General features: G+C 36.1%; 1 protein-coding gene across 4 annotated transcripts in view; it reads left to right on the top strand.

Annotated features, from left to right (window-relative positions):
* SLCO4C1 (solute carrier organic anion transporter family member 4C1) overlaps nt 1-24344 on the top strand; it is an 84914-nt gene that overhangs the window by 41316 nt on the left and 19254 nt on the right. For all 4 annotated transcript variants that reach the window (XM_045499435.1, XM_045499445.1, XM_045499456.1 and 1 more), the window contains exons 3-8: nt 2127-2309; nt 13143-13239; nt 15271-15392; nt 18337-18455; nt 20470-20614; nt 20971-21166. In XM_045499435.1, the coding sequence (XP_045355391.1) occupies nt 2127-2309; nt 13143-13239; nt 15271-15392; nt 18337-18455; nt 20470-20614; nt 20971-21166 (862 nt within the window). The remainder of the gene's footprint in view (nt 1-2126; nt 2310-13142; nt 13240-15270; nt 15393-18336; nt 18456-20469; nt 20615-20970; nt 21167-24344) is intronic.

Here is a 24344-nt window from a genome sequence, read left to right as displayed (position 1 = left end):
TAAGTGTAAATTGTGGGTTAAGTAGATACATTAGAAGACATTTATGCTATGGAATGTTATGACAGTACCAACAAAGACATTTAAATACAGTTAAATTTCAAAGATGTCCAGGATGTAAGTGAAAATTGGAAGTTGTTGAGTATAGGTGTAGTATGTTTAGTATGACTGTACTTGTGTAAAAACAGTAAATGGATAGGAAACATGTGAATATGTGAGAAAGTGTCTGAAAAAAATAAAAGGAGCTGTTAACAAAGGTCATTACCTCCCTCCGAGTTACATGGAAGATCATAAAGTGGAGACAGGTGGGGGAAGGGAGAATTTTTTCTTTCTCTTGATCTTCTGTGGTATTTAAAATTTACTTAAACAAACATGTTGAAACTTCATGTATTACTTCTTCTGGAAAAAAACAAACACCAAAACCCCAGAGAATACTCACATGGTCAAAATACCTACCAGATTAGTAAAAAATATATTTACCTATCATAAAAAAATATGAAAAATAATAAGAAATACCTGTATGTTCAATTTTGCAATGTATCAAATAATGAGATTATTCTTAGTCTAATCTACTACCTCCAAGAAAGTGAATGATGAAACCAGAAATCACAGTTCAAATATCTGACATGGCAAAGGAAGTAACACAAATAATGCAGATTTAGCCCAGTTATAGATACAAATTATCGGCCTGAATATTCATCAACCTCTTATAATCTGAATATGTACAAAATTATAGGGTATATTTTACATTAAAAAAAAATAAGTATTTTGTGCAAGGGCACCTGGGTGGCTCAGTCGGTTGACATCTGACTCTTGATTTCGGCTTCTCTCATGATCCCAGAGTTGTAACATAAAGCTCCATGGTCAGGTTCCAAGCTGAGAATGGAGCCTGCTTAAGATTCTCTCTCTCTCTCTTCCTCTGCTCCTCTCCGCACTTGTGTGCGTGTTCCCTCTCTCTCTCTGTCAAATATAAATAAATAAATAATAAATAAATAAGTAAATAAAATAAAATATTTTATACATAAAATTTGCATCTGAAAGTTTGATGGCCATGAATCAGTTAAAGAATCTTTAGGATTGGTGCTTTGGGGGTCTTACATCATTCCGGAAGTAATCTTGATCTGATATTAAGGAAGTGAAAATAGAATTAGCTAAGGCCATTGTTAAAATGCAGATTCCTAGATATTACACCAGATTCAAAGGGAAAGGGCTGGGAGTGTATGTATTTTTAATGTTTATTTATTTATTTATTTAGAGAGTACATGAGAAGGGAAAGTGTAGAGAGAAAGAAGGAGAGAGACCAGGCAGGCTCTACACTCAATGGGGAGCCCTATGCAAGGTTGGATGCCATGACTGTGAGATCATGACCTGAGCCTAAATCAAGAGCCAGATGCTTAACAACCTGAGCCACCCAGGTGTCCTGGGCTGGGAATGTATTTTTAACAAGCATCATTGCTCATTAATATTATCCAGTGAGTTTAGGAAATCTAGATTTACTATAATATCCAGTCTTTGAGTGTGATTTTTAAGATTTTAATCAAATCTTAAAGATAAGCATTTTTCCTTTGATGATATTCAGAAGAATATCCTCTAGAGCCAAAGCTTGCTTCAAAAAATAAATTTAATAAAGTAGTTCAAGCTACAATAAAGAATTAGACATAACTTCAAATATTATGGCTTTGCTGTAAACATTGAGAAATTACTGTTTTAGCCAAAATATACTATAACCTAAGTATACTTTTCACATGTGTTTAAGGTATTGATTGATGAATTCATTATGGTTCTCATACTGTATTATAACTTGGAAAGAAAAATAAAGGCTAATTTTTTTTTTTTTTTCTTAATTTGAAAACTCCTTCCCTGGCGCCACATGCTTCAATTGTGTTTACATTAATTTACCCCAAACTTTGTGAATTATGATTTTTAAAGTAATATTTCTCAGTTTTGTTCTGTTTTCTATATTTTAACATAATATTTAATAAATGTTCTTTAGTAATATATGTATTTTAAAAATAAAGTGAAGTGATTGAAAGAAATTAAGAAGGTTATGTTAGGCAAGTCTGATTTATAAAGACAGATAGATAAATTAAATTTCTGTAAATTCACAATTTAATTTTTTTGCCCCAAAGATACTTGCTCAGCAACAAGGAATGGAACCAGTTGTACCTCTTCAAGTTCTTCACTTTCTAACTACTTGTATGTGTTCATCTTGGGACAACTCTTGCTGGGAACAGGAGGAACTCCTCTTTATACCCTGGGAACAGCTTTTATTGATGATTCTGTGCCCACACACAAATCTTCTCTTTACATAGGTAAGTCTTCTCTATAAAATAAATGTTTCAGTATCATTTCATTGCTTTTTAAATTGATAAGTAAAAGCATAACATAATGCTTATGAAAAGTTGTAATTTCATAGGCATTTCTATTCAATTTCCATAAATATTAGATAGAGCAATATTACTCTTTTTGATTGTTTACTGACACATGTCCTTCAGTTGAATGCGGTTATGAGTTTTGTTGACATCCCGCTCTATATCCTGTTCCGGGCATGCCAGCCCTCCTAGAACTGCCATCCAAGGAGTAGGCTGTCTGGATTAATTGAATTCCAGGTTAATTTACACAGGGTGGGGAGATTGAGTTGGCCATTCTACCTGATTTACTAAATCTTTTATGGACTTAACTAAAGTCAACAAAAGAAACCACAAGACAGTACCCAGAACTCTGTGGACTTTTCATTTCAGACTAATCCTGGTTATGTGTGGCTCAATTCTGGGTTGGTGGCTGGGGGAGGGGGGGTGAGGGGAAAGGCAGTGCTGAACCTAATTTTTGGTAGCGTAAGTTTCTCTTAAATTCCTTCTGTGATATTCTTGTAAGGTAGAGTTTACTAGGCTGTGTGTGGCCTTACATCAAATTAATGTGTTTCACATTCTGTAAGTTTTCATCTTATCAGTTTCTTATTCTAATATAGAGGGCTGCCTTAGTTCTTTTAATCTGCTGTAACAGAATACCATACACTGGTTGGCTTGTAAACAACAGAAATTTATTTCTCATGGTCCTGGAGGCTGGAAAGTCTAAGATCAGGGTACCCACAGTTTCAGGATCTGGTGAGGCCCATTTCCTGGTTCATAGACAGCCATCTTTTTCTTGTGTTCTCACATGGCAGGTAAGAAAGGGCTTTCTGGGGCATCTTCTTAGAAGGTCACTAATCTAATTTGTGAAGGCTCCGCTCTCATGACATAATCAGTTCCAAACATCTCACCTCCTACCATCACACTGGAAACCTACATCCCAGGTTTAAACATAGGAATTTGAGGGGACACAAACATTCGGTGTATAACAAGAACTTATTGCTATAGTAACTGGAAGTCAAGTATGTTCAAAGCAGCCCTGATGGAGACTATTAAACCTACTTAGGCTCTTCCTTAATATGGAAACCACTACACTTCTAGTTGTTTTCTCTACTTGTTTTGTGTTGGTCTCTGCAAAGTCTCATTGTCTCTCTCTACAAGTTCTAGCTGATCTGTATAGCTTCTCTTTCATTTACTAATTAGTAATGCTTTTATTTCAATTAGCTAGTAATGATGCTTTTCACTCCTCAGTTTAGCATATTTCCTTTCTGAAGTCCTCTTCTGATCAATAATTCTCATAAAACAGTTTTAATCTTCATGTGTTAGTAACACAAAATTAGGAAGTTTTTCAAAAATTATTTAAACACGGTAGGTAGAGTGGAGGCCCACAGGACTGTCCCAGATTTGATAAATCTCTGGGAGAACTTTCTGGACTTAGCATATAATCATATTCATAGCTGTGAATTATTACAGGGAGGGATGCCAAGGAAAATCAGCAAAGGGAAAAGTACAGACAAAAACCAGGTACAAGCTTCGAAGATTTAGCTTCCTCCTAGTGGAGCCAGACAGTTCACAATTGGTTCTGCCAGCAAGGAGTTTGAAATGTTTTCTACCAGTTAAGTTCATTAGAGGTTCAATGTCCAAGGATTTTATTGGGGGTTGATCATGTAGGGACCCTTTGCCTTGCATGTATTAAAAGTTCTAGACTCTTAAAAGGAATACAAGTGGTCAGCAAAACAATATTGTTTGTACAGTGTAGGTGCAGTCAGGCAGGCACCCTAATTAGTTAGGGAATGGTGGCAATCTTCTGGACAGTTAAATAAATCCCAAATGCCAGCCAAGGGCCAGCCTTGCAGACAGGTCTTTCTAAAGTTAACAGTCACAGGCCTGCTATGTTAACTCTTTCTTATACTGTAGGAATTTATCAAATGGTAATTTTTGAGAGCAAAGGAAAACAACAGAAGTAACAAAACTGGGAAACACATTTTATCTTTTTATGTTAAGGAAAATATGAACACTTAATTATAGTATCTTATATACCTGATTTTTTTTTTCAATTTCAGATAACCAGTATTTTTGTGGGTATTTAAGTTTTGTTGTGTGAAAAACTTCCTTTTTTATGCTTTTTATCTCTTTTTATTTCCCCATTTCCAAAATCTTCCTCCATTCTTTCTTTCTTTTAAAACAGTATCTATTTTTGGTAGCATACATTATTCTATGAAACAAATTTTATACATAACAAGGCAAAAAGGGGCAAAAAGAAAACAATCAAAATTTGCTACCTTTTAGAGTGAATTAAAAAAAGTAGTTAATGTAACATCTCAATCCTTACAATCTTTTCCAGGCCATTCACCCTTTATTCCCTTATTTCTTTGATTCTTTCATTGGGTTAACAATCTTTGTTCTTTAATTCCAACTTTTTAATTCATTTAATGATATTTTGTGTTTAAATCTTTCATCTTATCATGTGCAAAACATATTTGCTCTATGTTCTTATTTCTTAGCCTTTTTTTCTTTCTTTTTGATAATTTAATGTGTATTATTTCATTTCTTCGCTTTTATCAATTTCCTCCTTTTATCAATATCGTTTACTGTTCATCTACTAATGACCTTATATGCAAACTTGATATTATGAAATTCTGAAGTTAATTGATATTTTTATCACATTCCTGTTTATCACAAAGGTTCTAGGACTCTTTAAGTAAAAATTTTTTTTAACGCTTTTCCTTGATAAATATTTTCACTGGGAATAGATAACTAGTTGACCGTTGATTTTTTTTTTCAGTACTTTAAAAATACTGTTTCTTTGTCTTTTCACTTCCAATGTTTCTTATATATGTTTGCATTTTTAAGATTTTTCTGTTTGATATGATTTTCTTCAGTTTTACTTATATGATGTGTATAGGTGCAAAATTCCTTTTATTTAACTTGTTTTGGATTTATATGACTTGGATTTACATGTTTTGGATTTACATGTTGTTTTGTACTTTCATTGGCTTTAGGATATTTCCTATAATTATTTATTTAAATATAACTTCTTTCCTATTATCTCCTCTCCTAGAACTCCAATTACATGTATGCTAAGCCTTTTTTTTTTTTTTTCAACGTTTATTTATTTTTGGGACAGAGAGAGACAGAGTGTGAACCGGGGGGGGGGGGGAGGGGGGGAGGGCAGAGAGAGAGGGAGACACAGAATCGGAAACAGGCTCCAGGCTCTGAGCCATCAGCCCAGAGCCCGACGCGGGGCTCGATCTCACGGACCGCGAGATCGTGACCTGGCTGAAGTCGGACGCTCAACCGACTGCGCCACCCAGGCACCCCAAGCCTTTTTTTTTTTTAATGCATTCTTCATCTCTTACTCTTTTCTGTATTTTTTATCCTTTGTTTTTATTTTTTGTGCTTCTCGATAAATATTTACTGACTTAATTGTATTTTCCAGTTGGTAATCTTCAGTTCTGAGGAATCTGTTGTGGATCTCTTTCATTTCACTTTGACAAAGGTGTTTTATACTTGTACCACTTTTCTCCAAACCCCACTCTGTCTTTTAATAAACTCCCAATCTCTGATATATTTGGGAACACTGCAGTCTGGGATGCCCTTTATCTGACTTCGCAGGTTGAGTTTATTTGAAGCAAAGCTGTATTTACTTTGTGAGCAAGTCTATTTGTAATTCACCCTTACTTTTAGAGTATAGCCTCCTAGGTGCCAATGTAAAATGTAGGGTAGAGGAAGTTAATAACTTCCAAGTTAGGGGCCCTGAACTACAACTTTGGTTTCCCTCCTTCCCAGACACTACCAAGGATTGCTAACCCCCAGTGTCTCTTGTAGAATCAGCCACTATATGTAGGAAAAAAATCAGTCCCATTTTTTTAGATGTCCCTCTTCAGAATCTTGACTCTGGTCCTTCAGAATTCTTATATGTTTCCAGATCATCTTGCATGGCTTCTACTTTGGAGACTTGGTCAAGTATATAAGTCATTTTTGCCATTGACACATGCTTAGCTTTGAATATGTTATATTTTGTTCTTTTGTATATGAGAATGAGAATCTCAGCAATTAATAAAAAATTCAGAAAGTGGTAATATATGAAGATACTAATGTACACATCTTTTTTGGTAAAAATTTAAATGTTATGTATGGCAAAAATTTAAGTATCAGAGCAATAAGGTTAGTTTAATTCTGCTGCAAGTTAAAGTGGAAGATTCACTAAGTGCAGGAATTTATTTATTTATTTATTTATTTATTTATTTATTTATTTATTTAATGTTTTCTTTCTTTCTTTCTTTCTTTCTTTCTTTCTTTCTTTCTTTCTTTCTTTCTTTCTTTCTTTCTTTCTTTCTATTATATGAAATTTATTGTCAAATTGGTTTCCATACAACACCCCGTGCTCATCCCAAAAGGTGCCCTCCTCAATATCCATCACCCACCCTCTCCTCCCTCCCACCCCCATCAACCCTTAGTTTGGTCTCAGTTTTTAACAGTCTCTTATGCTTTGGCTCCCTCCCACTCTAACCTCTTTCTTTCTTTTTTCCTCCCCCTCCCCCATGGGTTCCTGTTAAGTTTCTCAGGATCCACATAAGAGTGAAACCATATGGTATCTGTCTTTCTCTGTATGGCTTATTTCACTTAGCATCACACTCTCCAGTTCCATCCACGTTGCTACAAAAGGCCATATTTCATTTTTTCTCATTGCCACGTAGTATTCCATTGTGTATATAAACCACAATTTCTTTATCCATTCATCAGTTGATGGACATTTAGGCTCTTTCCATAATTTGGCTATTGTTGAGAGTGCTGCTATGAACATTGGGGTACAAGTGCCCCTATGCATCAGTACTCCTGTATCCCTTGGATAAATTCCTAGCAGTGCTATTGCTGGGTCATAGGGTAGGTCTATTTTTAATTTTCTGAGGAACCTCCACACTGCTTTCCAGAGCGGCTGCACCAATTGGCATTCCCACCAACAGTGCAAGAGGGTTCCCGTTTCTCCACATCCTCTCCAGCATCTATAGTCTACTGATTTGTTCATTTTGGCCACTCTGACTGGCGTGAGGTCATACCTGAGTGTGGTTTTGATTTGTATTTCCCTGATAAGGAGCGACGTTGAACATCTTTTCATGTGCCTGTTGGCCACTCGGATGTCTTCTTTAGAGAAGTGTCTATTCATGTTTTCTGCCCATTTCTTCACTGGGTTATTTGTTTTTCGGGTGTGGAATTTGGTGAGCTCTTTATAGATTTTGGATACTAGCCCTTTGTCCGATATGTCATTTGCAAATATCTTTTCCCATTCCGTTGGTTGCCTTTTAGTTTTGTTGGTTGTTTCCTTTGCTGTGCAGAAGCTTTTTATCTTCATGAGGTCCCAGTAATTCACTTTTGCTTTTAATTCCCTTGCCTTTGGGGATGTGTCGAGTAAGAGATTGCTACGGCTGAGGTCAGAGAGGTCTTTTCCTGCTTTCTCCTCTAAGGTTTTGATGGTTTCCTGTCTCACATTCAGGTCCTTTATCCATTTTGAGTTTATTTCTGTGAATGGTGTGAGAAAGTGGTCTAGTTTCAACCTTCTGCATGTTGCTGTCCAGTTCTCCCAGCACCATTGGTTAAAGAGACTGTCTTTTTTCCATTGGATGTTCTTTCCTGCTTTGTCAAAGATGAGTTGGCCATACGTTTGTGGGTCTAGTTCTGGGGTTCCTATTCTATTCCATTGGTCTCTGTGTCTGTTTTTGTGCCAATACCATGCTGTTTTGATGATGACAGCTTTGTAGTAGAGGCTAAAGTCTGGGATTGTGATGCCTCCTGCTTTGGTCTTCTTCTTCAAAATTCCTTTGGCTATTCAGGGCCTTTTGTGGTTCCATATGAATTTTAGGATTGCTTGTTCTAGTTTCGAGAAGAATGCTGGTGCAATTTTGATTGGGATTGCATTGAATGTGTAGATGGCTTTGGGTAGTATTGACATTTTGACAATATTTATTTTTCCAATCCATGAGCAGGGAATGTCTTTCCATTTCTTTAAATCTTCTTCAATTACCTTCATAAGCTTTCTATAGTTTTCAGCATACAGATCCTTTACATCTTTGGTTAGATTTATTCCTAGGTATTTTATGCTTCTTGGTGCAATTGTGAATGGGATCAGTTTCTTTATTTGTCTTTCTGTTGCTTCATTGTTAGTGTATAAGAATGCAACTGATTTCTGTACATTGATTTTGTATCCTGCAACTTTGCTGAATTCATGTATCAGTTCTAGCAGACTTTTGGTGGAGTCTATCGGATTTTCCATGTATAATATCATGTCATCTGCAAAAAGCGAAAGCTTGACTTCATCTTTGCCAATTTTGATGCCTTTGATTTCCTTTTGTTGTCTGATTGCTGATGCTAGAACTTCCAGCACTATGTTAAACAACAGCGGTGAGAGTGGGCATCCCTGTCGTGTTCCTGATCTCAGGGAAAAAGCTCTCAGTTTTTCCCCGTTGAGGATGATGTTAGCTGTGGGCTTTTCATAAATGGCTTTTATGATCTTTAAGTATGTTCCTTCTATCCTGACTTTCTCAAGGGTTTTTATTAAGAAAGGGTGCTGGATTTTGTCAAAGGCCTTTTCTGCATCAATTGACAGGATCATATGGTTCTTCTCTCTCTTTTTTTTTTAATGTGATGTATCACGTTGATTGATTTGCAAATATTGAACCAGCCCTGCATCCCAGGAATGAATCCCACTTGATCATGGTGAATAATTCTTTTTATATGCCATTGAATTCGATTTGCTAGTATCTTATTGAGAATTTTGGCATCCATATTCATCAGGGATATTGGCCTGTAGTTCTCTTTTTTTACTGGGTCTCTGTCTGGTTTAGGAATCAAAGTAATACTGGCTTCATAGAATGAGTCTGGAAGTTTTCCTTCCCTTTCTATTTCTTGGAATAGCTTGAGAAGGATAGGTATTATCTCTGCTTTAAATGTCTGGTAGAACTCCCCTGGGAAGCCATCTGGTCCTGGACTCTTATTTGTTGGGAGATTTTTGATAACCGATTCAATTTCTTCGCTGGTTATGGGTCTGTTCAAGCTTTCTATTTCCTCCTGATTGAGTTTTGGAAGAGTGTGGGTGTTCAGGAATTTGTCCATTTCTTCCAGGTTGTCCAATTTGTTGGCATATAATTTTTCATAGTATTCCCTGATAATTGTTTGTATCTCTGAGGGATTGGTTGTAATAATTCCATTTTCATTCATGATTTTATCTATTTGGGTCATCTCCCTTTTCTTTTTGAGAAGCCTGGCTAGAGGTTTGTCAATTTTGTTTATTTTTTCAAAAAACCAACTCTTGCTTTCGTTGATCTGCTCTACAGTTTTTTTAGACTCCATATTGTTTATTTCTGCTCTGATCTTTATTATTTCTCTTCTTCTGCTGGGTTTGGGGTGTCTTTGCTGTTCTGCTTCTATTTCCTTTAGGTGTGCTGTTAGATTTTGTATTTGGGATTTTTCTTGTTTCTTGAGATAGGCCTGGATTGCAATGTATTTTCCTCTCAGGACTGCCTTCGCTGCGTCCCAAAGCGTTTGGATTGTTGTATTTTCATTTTCGTTTGTTTCCATATATTTTTTTATTTCTTCTCTAATTGCCTGGTTGACCCACTCATTCGTTAGTAGGGTGCTCTTTAACCTCCATGCTTTTGGAGGTTTTCCAGACTTTTTTCTGTGGTTGATTTCAAGCTTCATAGCATTGTGGTCTGAAAGTATGCATGGTATAATTTCAATTCTGGTAAACTTATGAAGGGCTGTTTTGTGACCCAGTATATGATCTATCTTGGAGAATGTTCCATGTGCACTGGAGAAGAAAGTATATTCTGTTGCTTTGGGATGCAGAGTTCTAAATATATCTGTCAAGTCCATCTGATCCAATGTCTCATTCAGGGCCCTTGTTTCTTTACTGACCGTGTGTCTAGATGATCTATCCATTTCTGTAAGTGGGGTGTTAAAGTCCCCTGCAATTACCACATTCTTATCAATAAGGTTGCTTATGTTTATGAGTAGTTGTTTTATATATTTGGGGGCTCCGGTATTCGGCGCATAGACATTTATAATTGTTAGCTCTTCTTGATGAATAGACCCTGTAACTATTATATAATGTCCTTCTTCATCTCTTGTTACAGCCTTTAATTTAAAGTCTAGTTTGTCTGATATAAGTATGGCTACTCCGGCTTTCTTTTGGCTTCCAGTAGCATGATAAATAGTTCTCCATCCCCTCACTCTCAATCTAAAGGTGTCCTCAGGTCTAAAATGAGTCTCTGGTAGACAGCAAATAGATGGGTCTTGTTTTTTTATCCATTCTGATACCCTATGTCTTTTGGTTGGCGCATTTAATCCATTTACATTCAGTGTTATTATAGAAAGATACGGGTTTAGAGTCATTGTGATGTCTGTATGTTTTATGCTTGTAGTGTTGTCTCTGGTACTTTGTCTCACAGGGTCCCCCTTAGGATCTCTTGTAGGGCTGGTTTAGTGGTGACAAATTCCTTCAGTTTTTGTTTGTTTGGGAAGACCTTTATCTCTCCTTCTATTCTAAATGACAGACTTGCTGGATAAAGGATTCTCGGCTGCATATTTTTTCTGTCTAGCACACTGAAAATCTCGTGCCAATTCTTTCTGACCTGCCAAGTTTCAAAAGAGAGATCAGTCACGAGTCTTATAGGTCTCCCTTTATATGTGAGGGCACGTTTACCCCTTGCTGCTTTCAGAATTTTCTCTTCATCCTTGTATTTTGCCAGTTTCATTATGATATGTCGTGCAGAAGATCGATTCAAGTTACGTCTGAAGGGAGTTCTCTGTGCCTCTTGGATTTCAATGCCTTTTTCCTTCCCCAGTTCAGGGAAGTTCTCAGCTATTATTTCTTCAAGTACCCCTTCAGCACCTTTCCCTCTCTCTTCCTCCTCTGGGATACCAATTATGCGTATATTATTTCTTTTTAGTGTATCACTTAGTTCTCTAATTTTCCCCTCACAGTCCTGGATTTTTTTGTCTCTCTTTTTCTCAGCTTCCTCTTTTTCCATAACTTTATCTTCTAGTTCACCTATTCTCTCCTCTGCCTCTTCAATCCGAGCTGTGGTGGTTTCCATTTTGTTTTGCATTTCATTTAAAGCGTTTTTCAGCTCCTCCTGACTGTTCCTTAGTCCCTTGATCTCTGTAGCAAGAGATTCTCTGCTGTCCTCTATACTGTTTTCAAGCCCAGCGATTAATTTTATGACTATTATTCTAAATCACTTTCTGTTATATTATTTAAATCCTTTTTGATCAGCTCATTAGCTGTTGTTATTTCCTGGAGATTCTTCTGAGGGGAATTCTTCTGCTTGGTCATTTTGGATAGTCCCTGGCGTGGTGAGGACCTGCAGGGCACTTCCCCTGTGCTGTGGTGTATAACTGGAGTTGGTGGGCGGGGCCGCAGTCCGACCTGATGTCTTACCCCAGCCCACCGCTGGGGCCACAGTCAAACTGGTGTGTGCCTTCTCTTCCCCTCTCCTAGGGGCGGGATTCACTGTGGGGTGGCGTGGCCCGTCGGCTACTTGCACACTGCCAGGCTTGTGATGCTGGGGATCTGGCGTATTAGCTGGGGTGGGTAGGCAAGGTGCACAGGGGCAGGAGGGGCAGGGTTAGCTCGCTTCTCCTTAGGTGATCCACTTCAGGAGGGGCCCTGTGGCAGCGGGAGGGAGTCAGATCCGCTGCAGGAGGTTTGGCTCCGCAGAAGCACAGAGTTGGGTGTTTGCGAGGAGCGAGCAAGTTCCCTGGCAGGAACTGGTTCTCTTTGGGATTTTGGCTGGGGGACGGGCGGGGGAGATGGCGCTGGCAAGCGCCTTTGTTCCCCACCAAACTGAGCTCTGTCGTCCGGGGGCTCAGCAGCTCTCCCTCCCTTTGTCCTCCAGCCTTCCCGCTTTCGGAGCAGAGCTGTTAACTTATGACCTCCCAGACGCTAAGTCGCGCTTGCTGTCGGAACACAGTCCGTCAGGCCCCTCCGCTTTTGCCCACCAGACTCGGGGGCTCTGCTTGGCCGGCGAGCCACCCCTCCGCCCCGGCTCCCTCCCGCCAGTCCGTGGAGCGCGCACCGCCTCGCCACCCTTCCTACCCTCTTCCGTGGGCCTCTCGTCTGCGCTTGGCTCCAGCGACTCCGTTCTGCTAATCCTCTGGCGGTTTTCTGGGTTATTTAGGCAGGTGTAGGTGGAATCTAAGTGATCAGCAGGACGCGCGGTGAGCCCAGCGTCCTCCTACGCCGCCATCTTCCCTGTTCCTCAAGTGCAGGAATTTAAATTAATGGCTTACTTTTATGAAACAGACTAATGACCAGATCCAGGTTTTAAAATCAGCTGCTGTAGTGCAAAATACAGATTGCTTTTGGAGTGTCTACACAATAGAAAAGGCTTCTCATTTCACATCATTTTTTCCATAAGAATTGTGAACAGTAGCTAATATCACCATCCACAAAGGGTAGTAGTAGATGCACTACCTCTGCCACCAAGTAACGTAATGTAACTTTCCATGAATTTATAGTTGTTAGATTTATTGCGATTATTGCAGTCTAACAATTTATACACTGAATTACATAAATATTTATATTTAAAATGTTTTATATTTATTTTTAAAATATTTTTTAAGCTGTTTGACTTGATAAGTACTATTCAATGGTATTTTTTTACTGAAAATGTGTAATTTTGGTGTAATTCTAATCATTTCATGATTTTTCTAGTGTAAAATATTTGTCTTCACTGCTGTAAGCTTTTCAAAGCACAATTGTACAGTTGACTGTCTTCAATGTCTTTGTTCTTCCAGGAATTGGCTATTCTATGTCAGTATTAGGCCCTGCTATTGGTTATGTGTTGGGAGGACAGCTGCTAAGCATGTACATTGATGTGAACATGGGACAAAGGCAAGGCGACATCTCTTTCTCTTTTATATGTTTATTTTATTTTAATAATGTTAACATCATAGAACGTTTTCAAAGAATTTCCTCAGATAGCATGAGGGATTTTTCAGGAAACAGAACTGAATACACACAATATTTATATAATACTTTATCTGCGCTTCATGAATTAATGCCATACCACCCCTTAGTATAATAAATTTATTCATAAATACGGATGCTTAATAGTCATCTGAAAATTTTCAAAATACACCTCTAGGACTTCATGCATTGCTCAGAATGAAGAATTTAATCAAAATTAGTTGTGCTTTTAGTAGATTTAGCTGGATGTAGATAGCCTGAAAAGTCTCAAAAGTCTATGATTCTCAAACTAAGTGCTGTAGTAGCTTTGATATGGTCATAAGAATTGCAATTGTGTGGTTTCAGCTGTGGCCATAGAGGATAATAAGAGGTAATATTTATTTATCCCATACTATTTTCTATAGTTTTTTATAGGTTTTGTGTGTTACATTATTTTACATACTTCTTCATTTAATTCTCTTAGTAATCCTATAAGGTAGTTGATGTACAGAGGTTGTTAAGTGGCTAAGACATAAATCCAGGTAGACCTTTGACTCCCAAATATTCCTTTTAACCACTGAGTTACCTTCTCTTTTTCCGGAATATAGAGAAGTCAGTAACCTTTGGTGAGTCCATATTTTCTCATTTTACCACTAGGAATCAAAACCACGCAATCCTTTGTGTGACTGTGAGTAATGAATAGAAAATGTGCTCATGGATATGTGTTTTGCTCTTTGAGCTGTTAGTCCCAGGTTAATTTTTAGAAACTATATAAGAAGATGTGCAGATGAAGTCCTTGAAACAGAGAGCTGGGTTTTTAAGAAAGGTTTTAAATTTCAGTGGAGAATTACATGAGTTGTAGTAATGGTGTGTTTGGGAGGGAAACCTTTTTTTTCTTTTTTTTTTTTTTTTAAGTAGGCTCCATGCCCAGCATGGAGCCCAGTGTGGGGCTTGAACTCATGACTCTGAGATCAAGGCCTGAGCTGAGATCAAGAGTTGGACCTTCAATTGACTGAGCCACCCAGGAGCCCCAGAAATATCTTGATCTAAAATGATGGGAACTGTTATAAAACTTAAGAAATTAAGAAGAACTTTACAGTCGGACAGAGAAAGACAAATACTATATGATTTCATATATATGTAAAATCTAAAAAAAAAACCAAACAAACAAAAAAATAAGCCCATAGATACAGAGAACAAATTTGTGGCTACCATTTGGATATGTTATATGTTATAGGTGGGGGATGGGTGAAATGGGTAAAGGGAGTCAAAAGGTACAAGCTTACAGTTATAAAATAAATGAGTCATGGGATGTAATATACAACACGATGACTATAGTTAGTAATACTGTACTGAATATTGGAAAGTTGCTAAGACAGTAAATCTTGTAAGTTCCCAAAACAAGAAAAATACTTCTGCAGCTAAGATGTTAGACTTAATGTGATCATTTTGTAATATATGGTAATATCACATTATATTGTATACCTGAAACTAATATAATATTGTATGCCAGTTACACCTCAATAAATAAATAAATAAAACGAATTAAATAAATAAATAAAACGAATTTTATGTTTAAGTGAATGCCTTAAGACACAGTGTATGTGCTTTTAACACAGATCAGTGATTTGTTATAAGATGTATTCAATATAGTTGAGAAGAAAAACTTAGCCAAATTAGGTAGTTTAGAAATTCTATGTATGCTTTCATATATTTAGCATATTTATATTTACTCTTAAATATTTTACACTTTTGTGTCATAGTACCATTTTGATATACTTTGTAAACCATTATTATAGTTTTCATTTATGCCTGCTTTCTGTTGTCTGATTCATCACAGTGACTCTGCTTTAAATGTTGAATGTTGTAATAATATTCCCCTATATATGTACTTGAATTACAAAGTATAGTTATCATAACTAAATTTTAGCGAACAAGGTAAAGTTGACTTTTACATTTTGTTTTTCTGTCGTATAGCATAGATATTACTGAAGATGATCCACGATGGCTGGGGGCGTGGTGGATTGGATTTCTTCTGTGTTGGCTCTTTGCTTGGTCTTTGATAATTCCTTTTTTATGCTTCCCAAAACATTTACCAGGTATTCATTTTTGTTAAAATCAAAGAGTTTTATTCCAATTCTAGGCCAACTGTTGCTTTTTGTATAGTTGATAAGAATCCTAGAAAATTCATTGTTCTATAGAATTTCAGTTGTCTGCCTATGCAAACTTTTGAACATTTGTCTTTAAGAAATACTGGGTAGCAATCTTAATACTTATGATTTTCCTTTATTTCCAGGTAATAAAATCAATAAAACTGTACATAGGCACTTTCTTACTATATACTTAACTAAATTTGTTTCCTGTGTGTTGTCTGGAATCTTGCTTTATGTATATGCAAAGTACAAGTATCTTTCAAACTATTAGTATGTATTCAGTTACTCACTACCCAATAAGTAATCTGCCTTAAATCATTGATGTTATTTGTTGATGAGAGAACAAGTACTTTTTTTCCAATTGTCATAAAAGTAATGCTGTAGTATACTAATTTTTCACCATATTTCAATATTAGACAGTTTGTCCAAAAAGAAAAGATTAATAGAAAAGAATATCCATCCATTCCCCTTCTCTGGAAAACTTTGCTTCTATATAATCATGTAGTTCAAATTATCTATAAAAGTATTTTTCTCTAGGCTGAAGATTAAATAGTTGTTTCTATTACATGTAAAAGGTAGATGATTAACTTTGGGAATGGGCAAAAGAAAGTTGGCAGAGTAGAAGTAGTTGGTCTCACTGATTCCTGTCTACCCCAGGCCATCCAACTTATAATTCCATGTATTGACTGTTTTCTCAGATTTATTCACAGTACCATTATTAAAAATCAAAGAGACATGATAATACATGGTAAATACTTCATCTGTGAAGCATGTTAGAATTAAAGAGAGTAGGGGCACCTGGGTGGCTCAGTCGGTTAAGCGTACGACTTCAGCTCAGGTCATGATCTCACAGTTCGTGGGTTCAAGCCCCATGTCGGGCTCTGTGCTGACAGCTCAGATCCTGGAGCCTGCTTCTGATTCTATGTCTCCCTCTGTCTCTGCCCTCCCCCCACTCGTGCTCTGTCTCTCTTTCTCTCTCAAAAATAAACATCAAAAAAAAATGAAAAAAAAAAGAACTTAAGAGAGTAAAAGAACCTCGAACATACATTGTTTAATATATAATGGATGAAAAAGAGAGCCATTCAAAAAGAAGAAAAGAATTTAAGAGATATTTTTATTTTTTTTTTTATTTTATTTTATTTTTTAACGTTTATTTGTTTTTGAGACCGAGAGAGACAGAGCATGAACGGGGGAGGGTCAGAGAGAGGGAGACACAGAATCTGAAACAGGCTCCAGGCTCTGAGCTGTCAGCACAGAGCCCAACGTGGGGCTCGAACTCACGGGCTGTGAGATCATGACCTGAGTTGATGTCGGCCACTTAACCGACTGAGCCACCCAGGCGCCCCTAAGAGATATTTTTAAATAAAGAGGATAAATATATCGTTGGAACAGAATTGTCTCATCTTAATTTTTAGACTGGTTGGAACTTCCTTAGCTGATAGTAATAATTCTAGCTCTCAGAAAAAATTATATACGTAAATGTTTGTGCAATTTTGTTGACAGAGGAACTGGCTTCTTATGTTATGGTTTTATAAACTTGTAGAAGTGTGTGTCAGTTAAAAAGTAAGCATTTCCAAACTCAACACCCCCAAAACAAATAATCTAGTGAAAAAATGGGGTGAATAAACAGTTTTCCAAAGAAGACATCCAGATGGCAAACAGATACCTGAAAAGATGCTTAAAAGCACTCATCATCAGGGAAATACAAATCAAAACCACAATGAGATACAACCTCACACCAGTCAGAATGTCTAAAATTAACAAAACAAGAAAGAAGTATTGGCAAGTAAAGGGAGAAAGGGGAACCTGTTGCACTGTTGGTGGGAATACAAACTGGTGTAGCCACTCTGGAAAACAGTGTGGAGGTTCCTCAAAAAAATTAAAAACAGAATTCCCCTACAACCCAGCAATTGCACTACTAGGAATTTATCCAAAGGATACAAAAATGCTGATTTGAAGGGGCACATGCACCCCAATGTTTATAGTAGTGCTGTCAACAATAGTCAAAGTTTGGAAAGAGCCCTAAAGTACATCAACTGATGAATGGATTAAGAAGATGTGGTATGTATGTATGCATATATATATATATATATATATACACACACACACACACACACACACACACACACACAATGTATACACACACACACACACACACACACACACACACACACTGGAATGGAATACTACTCAGTGATGAAAAAGAATGAAATGTTGCCATTTGCAACAACATGGATGAAACTGGAGGGTATTATGCTAGGCGAAATAAGGCAGTCAGAGAAAGACAGATATCACATGATTTCACTCATGTGGAATTTGAGAAAATTAAGAGATGATCATAGGGGAAGGGAAGGAAAAATAAGATAAAAACAGAGGGAGGCAAACCATAAGAGACTCTTTTTTTTTTTTTTTTTTTTTCAACGTTTATTTATTTTTGGGACAGAGAGAGACAGAGCATGAACGGGGGAGGGGCAGAGAGAGAGGGAGACACAGAATCGGAAACAGGCTCCAGGCTCCGAGCCATCAGCCCAGAGCCCGACGCGGGGCTCGAACTCAGGGACCGCGAGATCGTGACCTGGCTGAAGTCGGACGCTTAACCGACTGCGCCACCCAGGCGCCCCAAAGAGACTCTTAAATACAGAGCACAAACTAAGGGTTGATGGGGGTGGGGCAGGTGGGATAAATGGGTGATGGGCATTAAGGAAGGCACTTGTTGGAATGAGCACTGGGTGTTATATGTAAGTGATGAATTGCTGGGTTCTACTCCTGAACCCAAGACTACACTGTAGGTTAACTAACTTCAGAATAAAAAATTTAAAAAAAATTAAAAGTCAGCATTAAAAAAATGAAGAATGAAGTGATAGAAGAAGTACATTTACTGTTTTTTTAGGTACTGCAAAAATTCAAGGTGAAAGCATTTCCCAGACTCACCATGATAAGAGTAGTTCCTTAAAAGACACCGAGGAGAGTTTTGGAACAAGCTTTAAAGATTTTCCAGCTGCCTTAAAGGTAAAATAACACTATACACATACATGCTTGCACTCTCTCTCTCTCTCTCTCTCTCTCTCTCTCACACACACACCCTCCTCTACATATATAGGTAGATATTTATATTATATATACATATAAATAAGTATATATATACATATTTTCACAATGCATTTTTGCTTACTTATTATAATTCTAGCTCTTATAAATAAATAACTCCTCAGATTTAATTTTATTATGCTTTGAGTAAATGAGAACTATTCCAGGATAGAATGGTTGAAAGAACATGAGTTGTCTTAATGACAATATCAATATTCAGTGGTTTCTCTTTAGCACTATAGTTCATTATTCCATGCCACTTCCTTTATGTAATAGATCAGTTATCACTAAATTATAAATATATATTAGAGAATGTCTAACCAGTATTTTTCCCTTGTGAAATAGGTGGCAGTTAGTGGTTACTTGGTTTGAATTTGAGATTAAAGAAACAAGTGTTATGGTCTGTTCTGTTGTATTTGCACAGAAAAACATTCTTTCATTTAGCATCATAGAAGTTTTGTGCATACAGGAGTTTGTAATTTTACCTTTTCAAGATTTGAAATTATTTCCTTCTCAATCATTTTCATTTTCCTCCTTAAATGAAAGCCTGAAATGTTTTTAATTGATTTATCTTACCTTTTAACTCTATTCCCTCCCATGCAGGCACATTCTTGTGTTTTTCTGACATTTTTCATGATTTTTAATCCCAACAACGATTTTCTTTTGTAGTAGTTATGTTCTATGTCATATATTTCTATTTATTTTATAAATTGTTATGTATATTACCATTTTTATGTATATTACTGCTTTTTTTTTTATTCTTATGGTTTCATGCTTTGAGGTCTCAATTCTGATTCAGATCCCTCTGGATTCAGTATTTTATTGCTAGTTTTCCTCAGACAGAGTAGCATCTAAGTATCCTTGAATACTGAATGATATTTCTGATTAAATGGACCTTTTCTGATCATACTCTTTTAGTCCCAGAATTCTGTGGATGTTATCTTACTCTTTTCTAGTTAAATGTGTTGTGGTTGAGAAGTTCCATCCAAGTCAGTATGATTCATTTTTATTTCCATCTATCTTTGATTTCAGGCAATATATTAGGTTATGCCTAAGTATGTGTTTTTTTTCCCCATTAATTCTTGCTAGAAATCCATTATCTTTTTAAACCTGAAGATTTAAATGTTTTCTGCCATTATTATTTTTAAAAATTATTGAATGTTTTCATTCAGGTACTTTTCTCTTTTTTGTCACTACTATTATTCTTAAGTTAGATCATCTGGATCTGACTTCTAACTCTCTTGCCTTGCCTCTTCAAGACTCCTGTGAGTGGTTGTGAGTGTGTGTATTTTGCTTGATTTAATTAAATTTTTTTTTCACTTAATATTCCAGAAGTATAATTTGGTTTTCACTTTGTGGGCAGATATATTAGATTAATTAATCTCTGTACTCTCCTCGGATAGTTTAAGATTCTGAGAAGTCCAGCAGTGTATCCACCTATTTAAAATTGCTGAACTCTATAACTAAGTTTCTTAACTAGTGAGTCCTTTACTCATAGAACAATACAAATTTGATACTAAGAGACCATTCTCATCTGTGTTTATAACCAAGTTCTTCATTTAGTAGACATGGGAATTCAAAACATCAGACAAGGGGTAGATTTAATGTATGGAAGTTTATCATATACTGGAGAAAACCTTTCCAACCTGGCTTTTACCTCCTTTACCCCATCCTTTGCATATGATAAAGGCACAGTCACCCTACTGTTGAATCAATCACCTATCAATTCTCTAGGTGCTCCACATATAAATTTTCTCAATGTTGTATATATCAAGCTATTAATATTTCATTTTTATGCTGGAGGAAATGCTGAAATTTTATAGATAGTTATACTGTGTTTATTAAAAATTTGCCATTTCATCATGCTGCCATTTTAATGTTACATTTTGCAGTATAATCATAATTATTCATTTGGTGAACTATATTTTTTCTTTAGAATTTGATGAGGAATACTGTCTTTATGTGTTTAGTTTTTTCAACTTCCTCAGAAGGCTTAATTACTACTGGATTTGCTACATTTTTACCTAAATTTATAGAAAATCAATTTGGATTGTCTTCCAGCTTTGCAGCTACCCTTGGAGGTAAACCATTTTTTTCTTTGTTCAGATTTAATCTAATAATTTTACTTTACTACATTAAATTTTTATTAGAATAATATATCATTTTGGATAGCCACTTCTTGAAATTTAAACTACTGATTTTGATAAAAGTTTCAGATTTTCTGTTAATAGACAGTCTGTTGTATGAACACAAAATACAGAGGCTGTATAGCTAAAGAGAATATTTGTTGATCTTAATATTCAAAACATTATAAATCACATGATAGCATTCATGTGTTAAAATAGTACTGGTGCTTGTTTTTGATGCTTCCCAATTTGTCATGGTAACTGACTACACCTGTATGTTTTCTCACTCTCTGTGTCTTCTTTCTCATCAGGGGCTGTTTTAATTCCTGGAGCTGCTCTTGGTCAGATTTTAGGTGGTGTACTTGTTTCAAAACTCAAAATGACATGTAAAAACACAATGAAGTTTGCTTTGCTCACATCTTTAGTTGCGCTTGTGCTGAGTTTTGTATTTGTTTATGCCAACTGTGAAAATGAGCCTTTTGCCGGTGTGTCTGAATCATATAATGGGTAAATATATTTCAGTACTTTTTGATATTGATATGAGAGTAAAAGCTGTGTGTGTATTTTCAAGTATATGCTTTCTTGAATAAAATAATGAAAAATTGGCTTTTTCGTATATAAGAAGATGTAAGGTTTTTTTTTTTTTTTCTTGTTTTGCTGGTTTAAATAATTTGACATCTTATTAAATGTTGGGTGTTTATCTGGAGAGCAGTTAAGGAGTAACTACTCAACTATTCTATCCTGGGCAATGTATCCTGAACTATGTTCAGGGATACAAAGATTAAAGTAACAGAATCTTTGCCCTGAAAGGATTCACATCCTAGGGAGAATTTCATATGTTGCTATTGATTTAAATCTTTAAAAATGGAGATGTCTGTATGGTGACATTAGTGTATTAGGGGGGTTGAAAATAGTCTGCAGATAAAATGAAGCTAGTCCTAGGTTATACTAATGATGATTGTTTCCACTTTAGAAGTTCATGGTTATTGTAAAGAAATAAATGACTTCTTGTTATGACCTGTAAACATGTTTCCACCTGTAACTGGTATGACCATTTTATCTTTGTATGTTTACTTTTGCCTTGTATGTTTAGTTTTGAAATCCTATGGCATGAATTCGCGGATCAGGCAGGAGGATGTTGCATAGTGGTGCATTCATAGCCTGCAGTGTTGCTTTAATTGTTTCACTGAATGTGTTTGAGGCTGGTAAGGGAGATGGTACTCTAGGTCAAGGACTCCACAGTTCTGTAGAGTATGGCATTCCAGTAACCTAAATAGAATGTACTTTGTTGGATGAGTTTGCCAGTAACGATTGTGATTTGCAGTTGCTGTCATTCTTTTACATTAATGAGATGCTGAGCATTCTAAAGCAATGTTAAGTTCACCTCTATTACATTTATTCAACATCTTTTTACTACATCCTCTGGCTGAAAAATCCCTGCTCTAAAGGAGTTTGCAATGTAGCAGGAGTGATTGGGAAAAAAACGGTAAATGAACAATGTATTAGGTAATGAGAGACACACAAAGGGCTATGAAATTCAAAAGAAGGAGAGCTTTTCAGTATCCTTTGATTAGATTCAGAAAAAGTTTCATGGTATAACAGAGAAATTGGTTTACATATTTTTTAAGGGTACAAAAAAAGCTATGAGAGTTAAAAATTTGAGAAGAGGGAAAGGCAGAGGGAGTATGTTAGGTATAAATGCCTAGTAAAGGCTGGTAGGTTCAGGAACCAGTTCCAATGGGACTTAGGTCATGTTCCTAAATGAAAAAATATCTGGAAATGTTGAAAGGTAGATACAGGTAAGTACTGCAGACCTGACTTTACACCTATAAACTTTACCCAAACGTATCCTGAGAAACCACTTGTTTTTTTGTATATTCCTTTTAGAACAGAAAGTTCTGGATAGTTTACCACTAGTTTAATTACCTTGAAAGATGAATGATGTGGATGTGAATCTATTTGCTATTTTCTACCTTAAACAAGAGTTCCTACCAGATAAGCTGTCCTTTGCCTAATCAGAAGGGAAGACAAGAGGGAAGGTGTCAGTTTGAGTTGTGTGTATTTATTTAGATATAAATGGAGATGGAGATGGAGTTTAATGTCGCAGAATAGGTGAGACATTGTCAATTTTTTTTCCTCTGTGGCTTCAAATTATTTTTTTTTTAAGTTCATTTATTTATTTTGAGAGAGAGTGTGCACCCATGTGCTTGAGTGGGGAAGGGGCAGAGAGAGAGGGAGAGAGAGAATCCCAAACAAGCTCCACACTGTCAGTGCAGAGCCTGACATGGGGCTCCAACGCGGGAACTGTGAAGTCATTATCTGAGCAGAAATCAAGAGTTAGACGCTTAACTGAGCCACTCAGGTGCCCCTCAAATTCTTCATGTTAGCTCTGTACACTGCACATTAAAATGTCCATACCGTAGATAGTTTACTCACTATAGCCTCATCCAACAAACACATATATTAAAAAAAAAAAAAGTAGTATATGGAAAGAGAAACAGACTAAGAAGCACAAAACATACCTTGTTAGTTAGGAGGAAAAAGAAGTTATGGTTGTTAAACACAGCTTTGTAACTATGAATTAATGAATTAGGCTTATTGATAGGTTCATTTAAAATCCTGTTAAATAATATATATTAAAAACCTAAGATTGGGGTACCTCGGTGGTTCAGTCAGTTATGCATCTGACTTCAGCTCAGTTCATGATCTCACCGTTTGTGGGTTCGAGCCCTGCATTAGGGTTTTGCACTGACAGCCCAGAACCTGAAGCCTGCTTTGGATTCTGTGTCTCCCTCTCTCTGCCCCTCCCCAACTTGTGCATGCGCACATGCTTTCTCTCTCTCAAAAATGAATGAAACTTAAAAAAAAAACCTTAAGATTAACAATACTAATCATTTCAGAGGATATTTTTAATATTTGTAATATTTTACATTAATTTATTATTAAATGTTTAATGTGGACACAACAATTGAAAGCAGACTGTCATTTCTAGAAATATATTAGTTATTAAAGCTTCCTACTGTTCTCATATTGCCTTGACTCTGGGTTTGTTCTGGTAATCAGTGTTGATAATTGTGATTTGTGTTTTACTTTCTACTTAGAACCTTGTGAAATATGAAATACTGTAGTTAGTACACACAGTATTTTTTCTCTATCTGGTCTATAGCGAGAATTGCTTTACTTATCTGCAGCACCTTAAAGATGCATACCTATTAAGATGTTATGATAGGTTTAGGGAAATCTTTCCTTACAGTAGAGACATAATTATAGAATAGTTGGGATTCAAATAAGAAATTGACATTTAAATTCTATTATTTGTGATAAATGTGTTGCTCACATATATGGGTGTGTGTGTTTATACACGTGTATATTTTAAATATTCAGGAAATTTAAAATATGTTATGTATTTTAAAAACTATGTATATATTAAGAGCATTTAAGAAACTTTTCAAGCATTGACTATTTTTCTAATAATAGTTTCCCCTTTACCTCATGAAATTAACCTTTATAAAATATATAGGCTTAAGTAGTTTATATACACTTAACTAAAAGGAATATATGCTACATTTCTCTGTTTCTACTTAAGTTTGCATCATACTGTCATACACCTTCATGTTCTTAGTAATCACATATTGATAGTGTGAGAATTTTACGTTGGAAAAGTTAAGTTTAAAAATGTGTAGAC

The sequence above is a fragment of the Leopardus geoffroyi genome, chromosome A1 (assembly GCF_018350155.1).
Source record: "Leopardus geoffroyi isolate Oge1 chromosome A1, O.geoffroyi_Oge1_pat1.0, whole genome shotgun sequence".
NCBI classification, from domain to species: domain Eukaryota; kingdom Metazoa; phylum Chordata; class Mammalia; order Carnivora; family Felidae; genus Leopardus; species Leopardus geoffroyi.
Note: the sequence above shows the minus strand (reverse complement) of the source record. Positions and strands in the feature narration are given on the sequence as shown.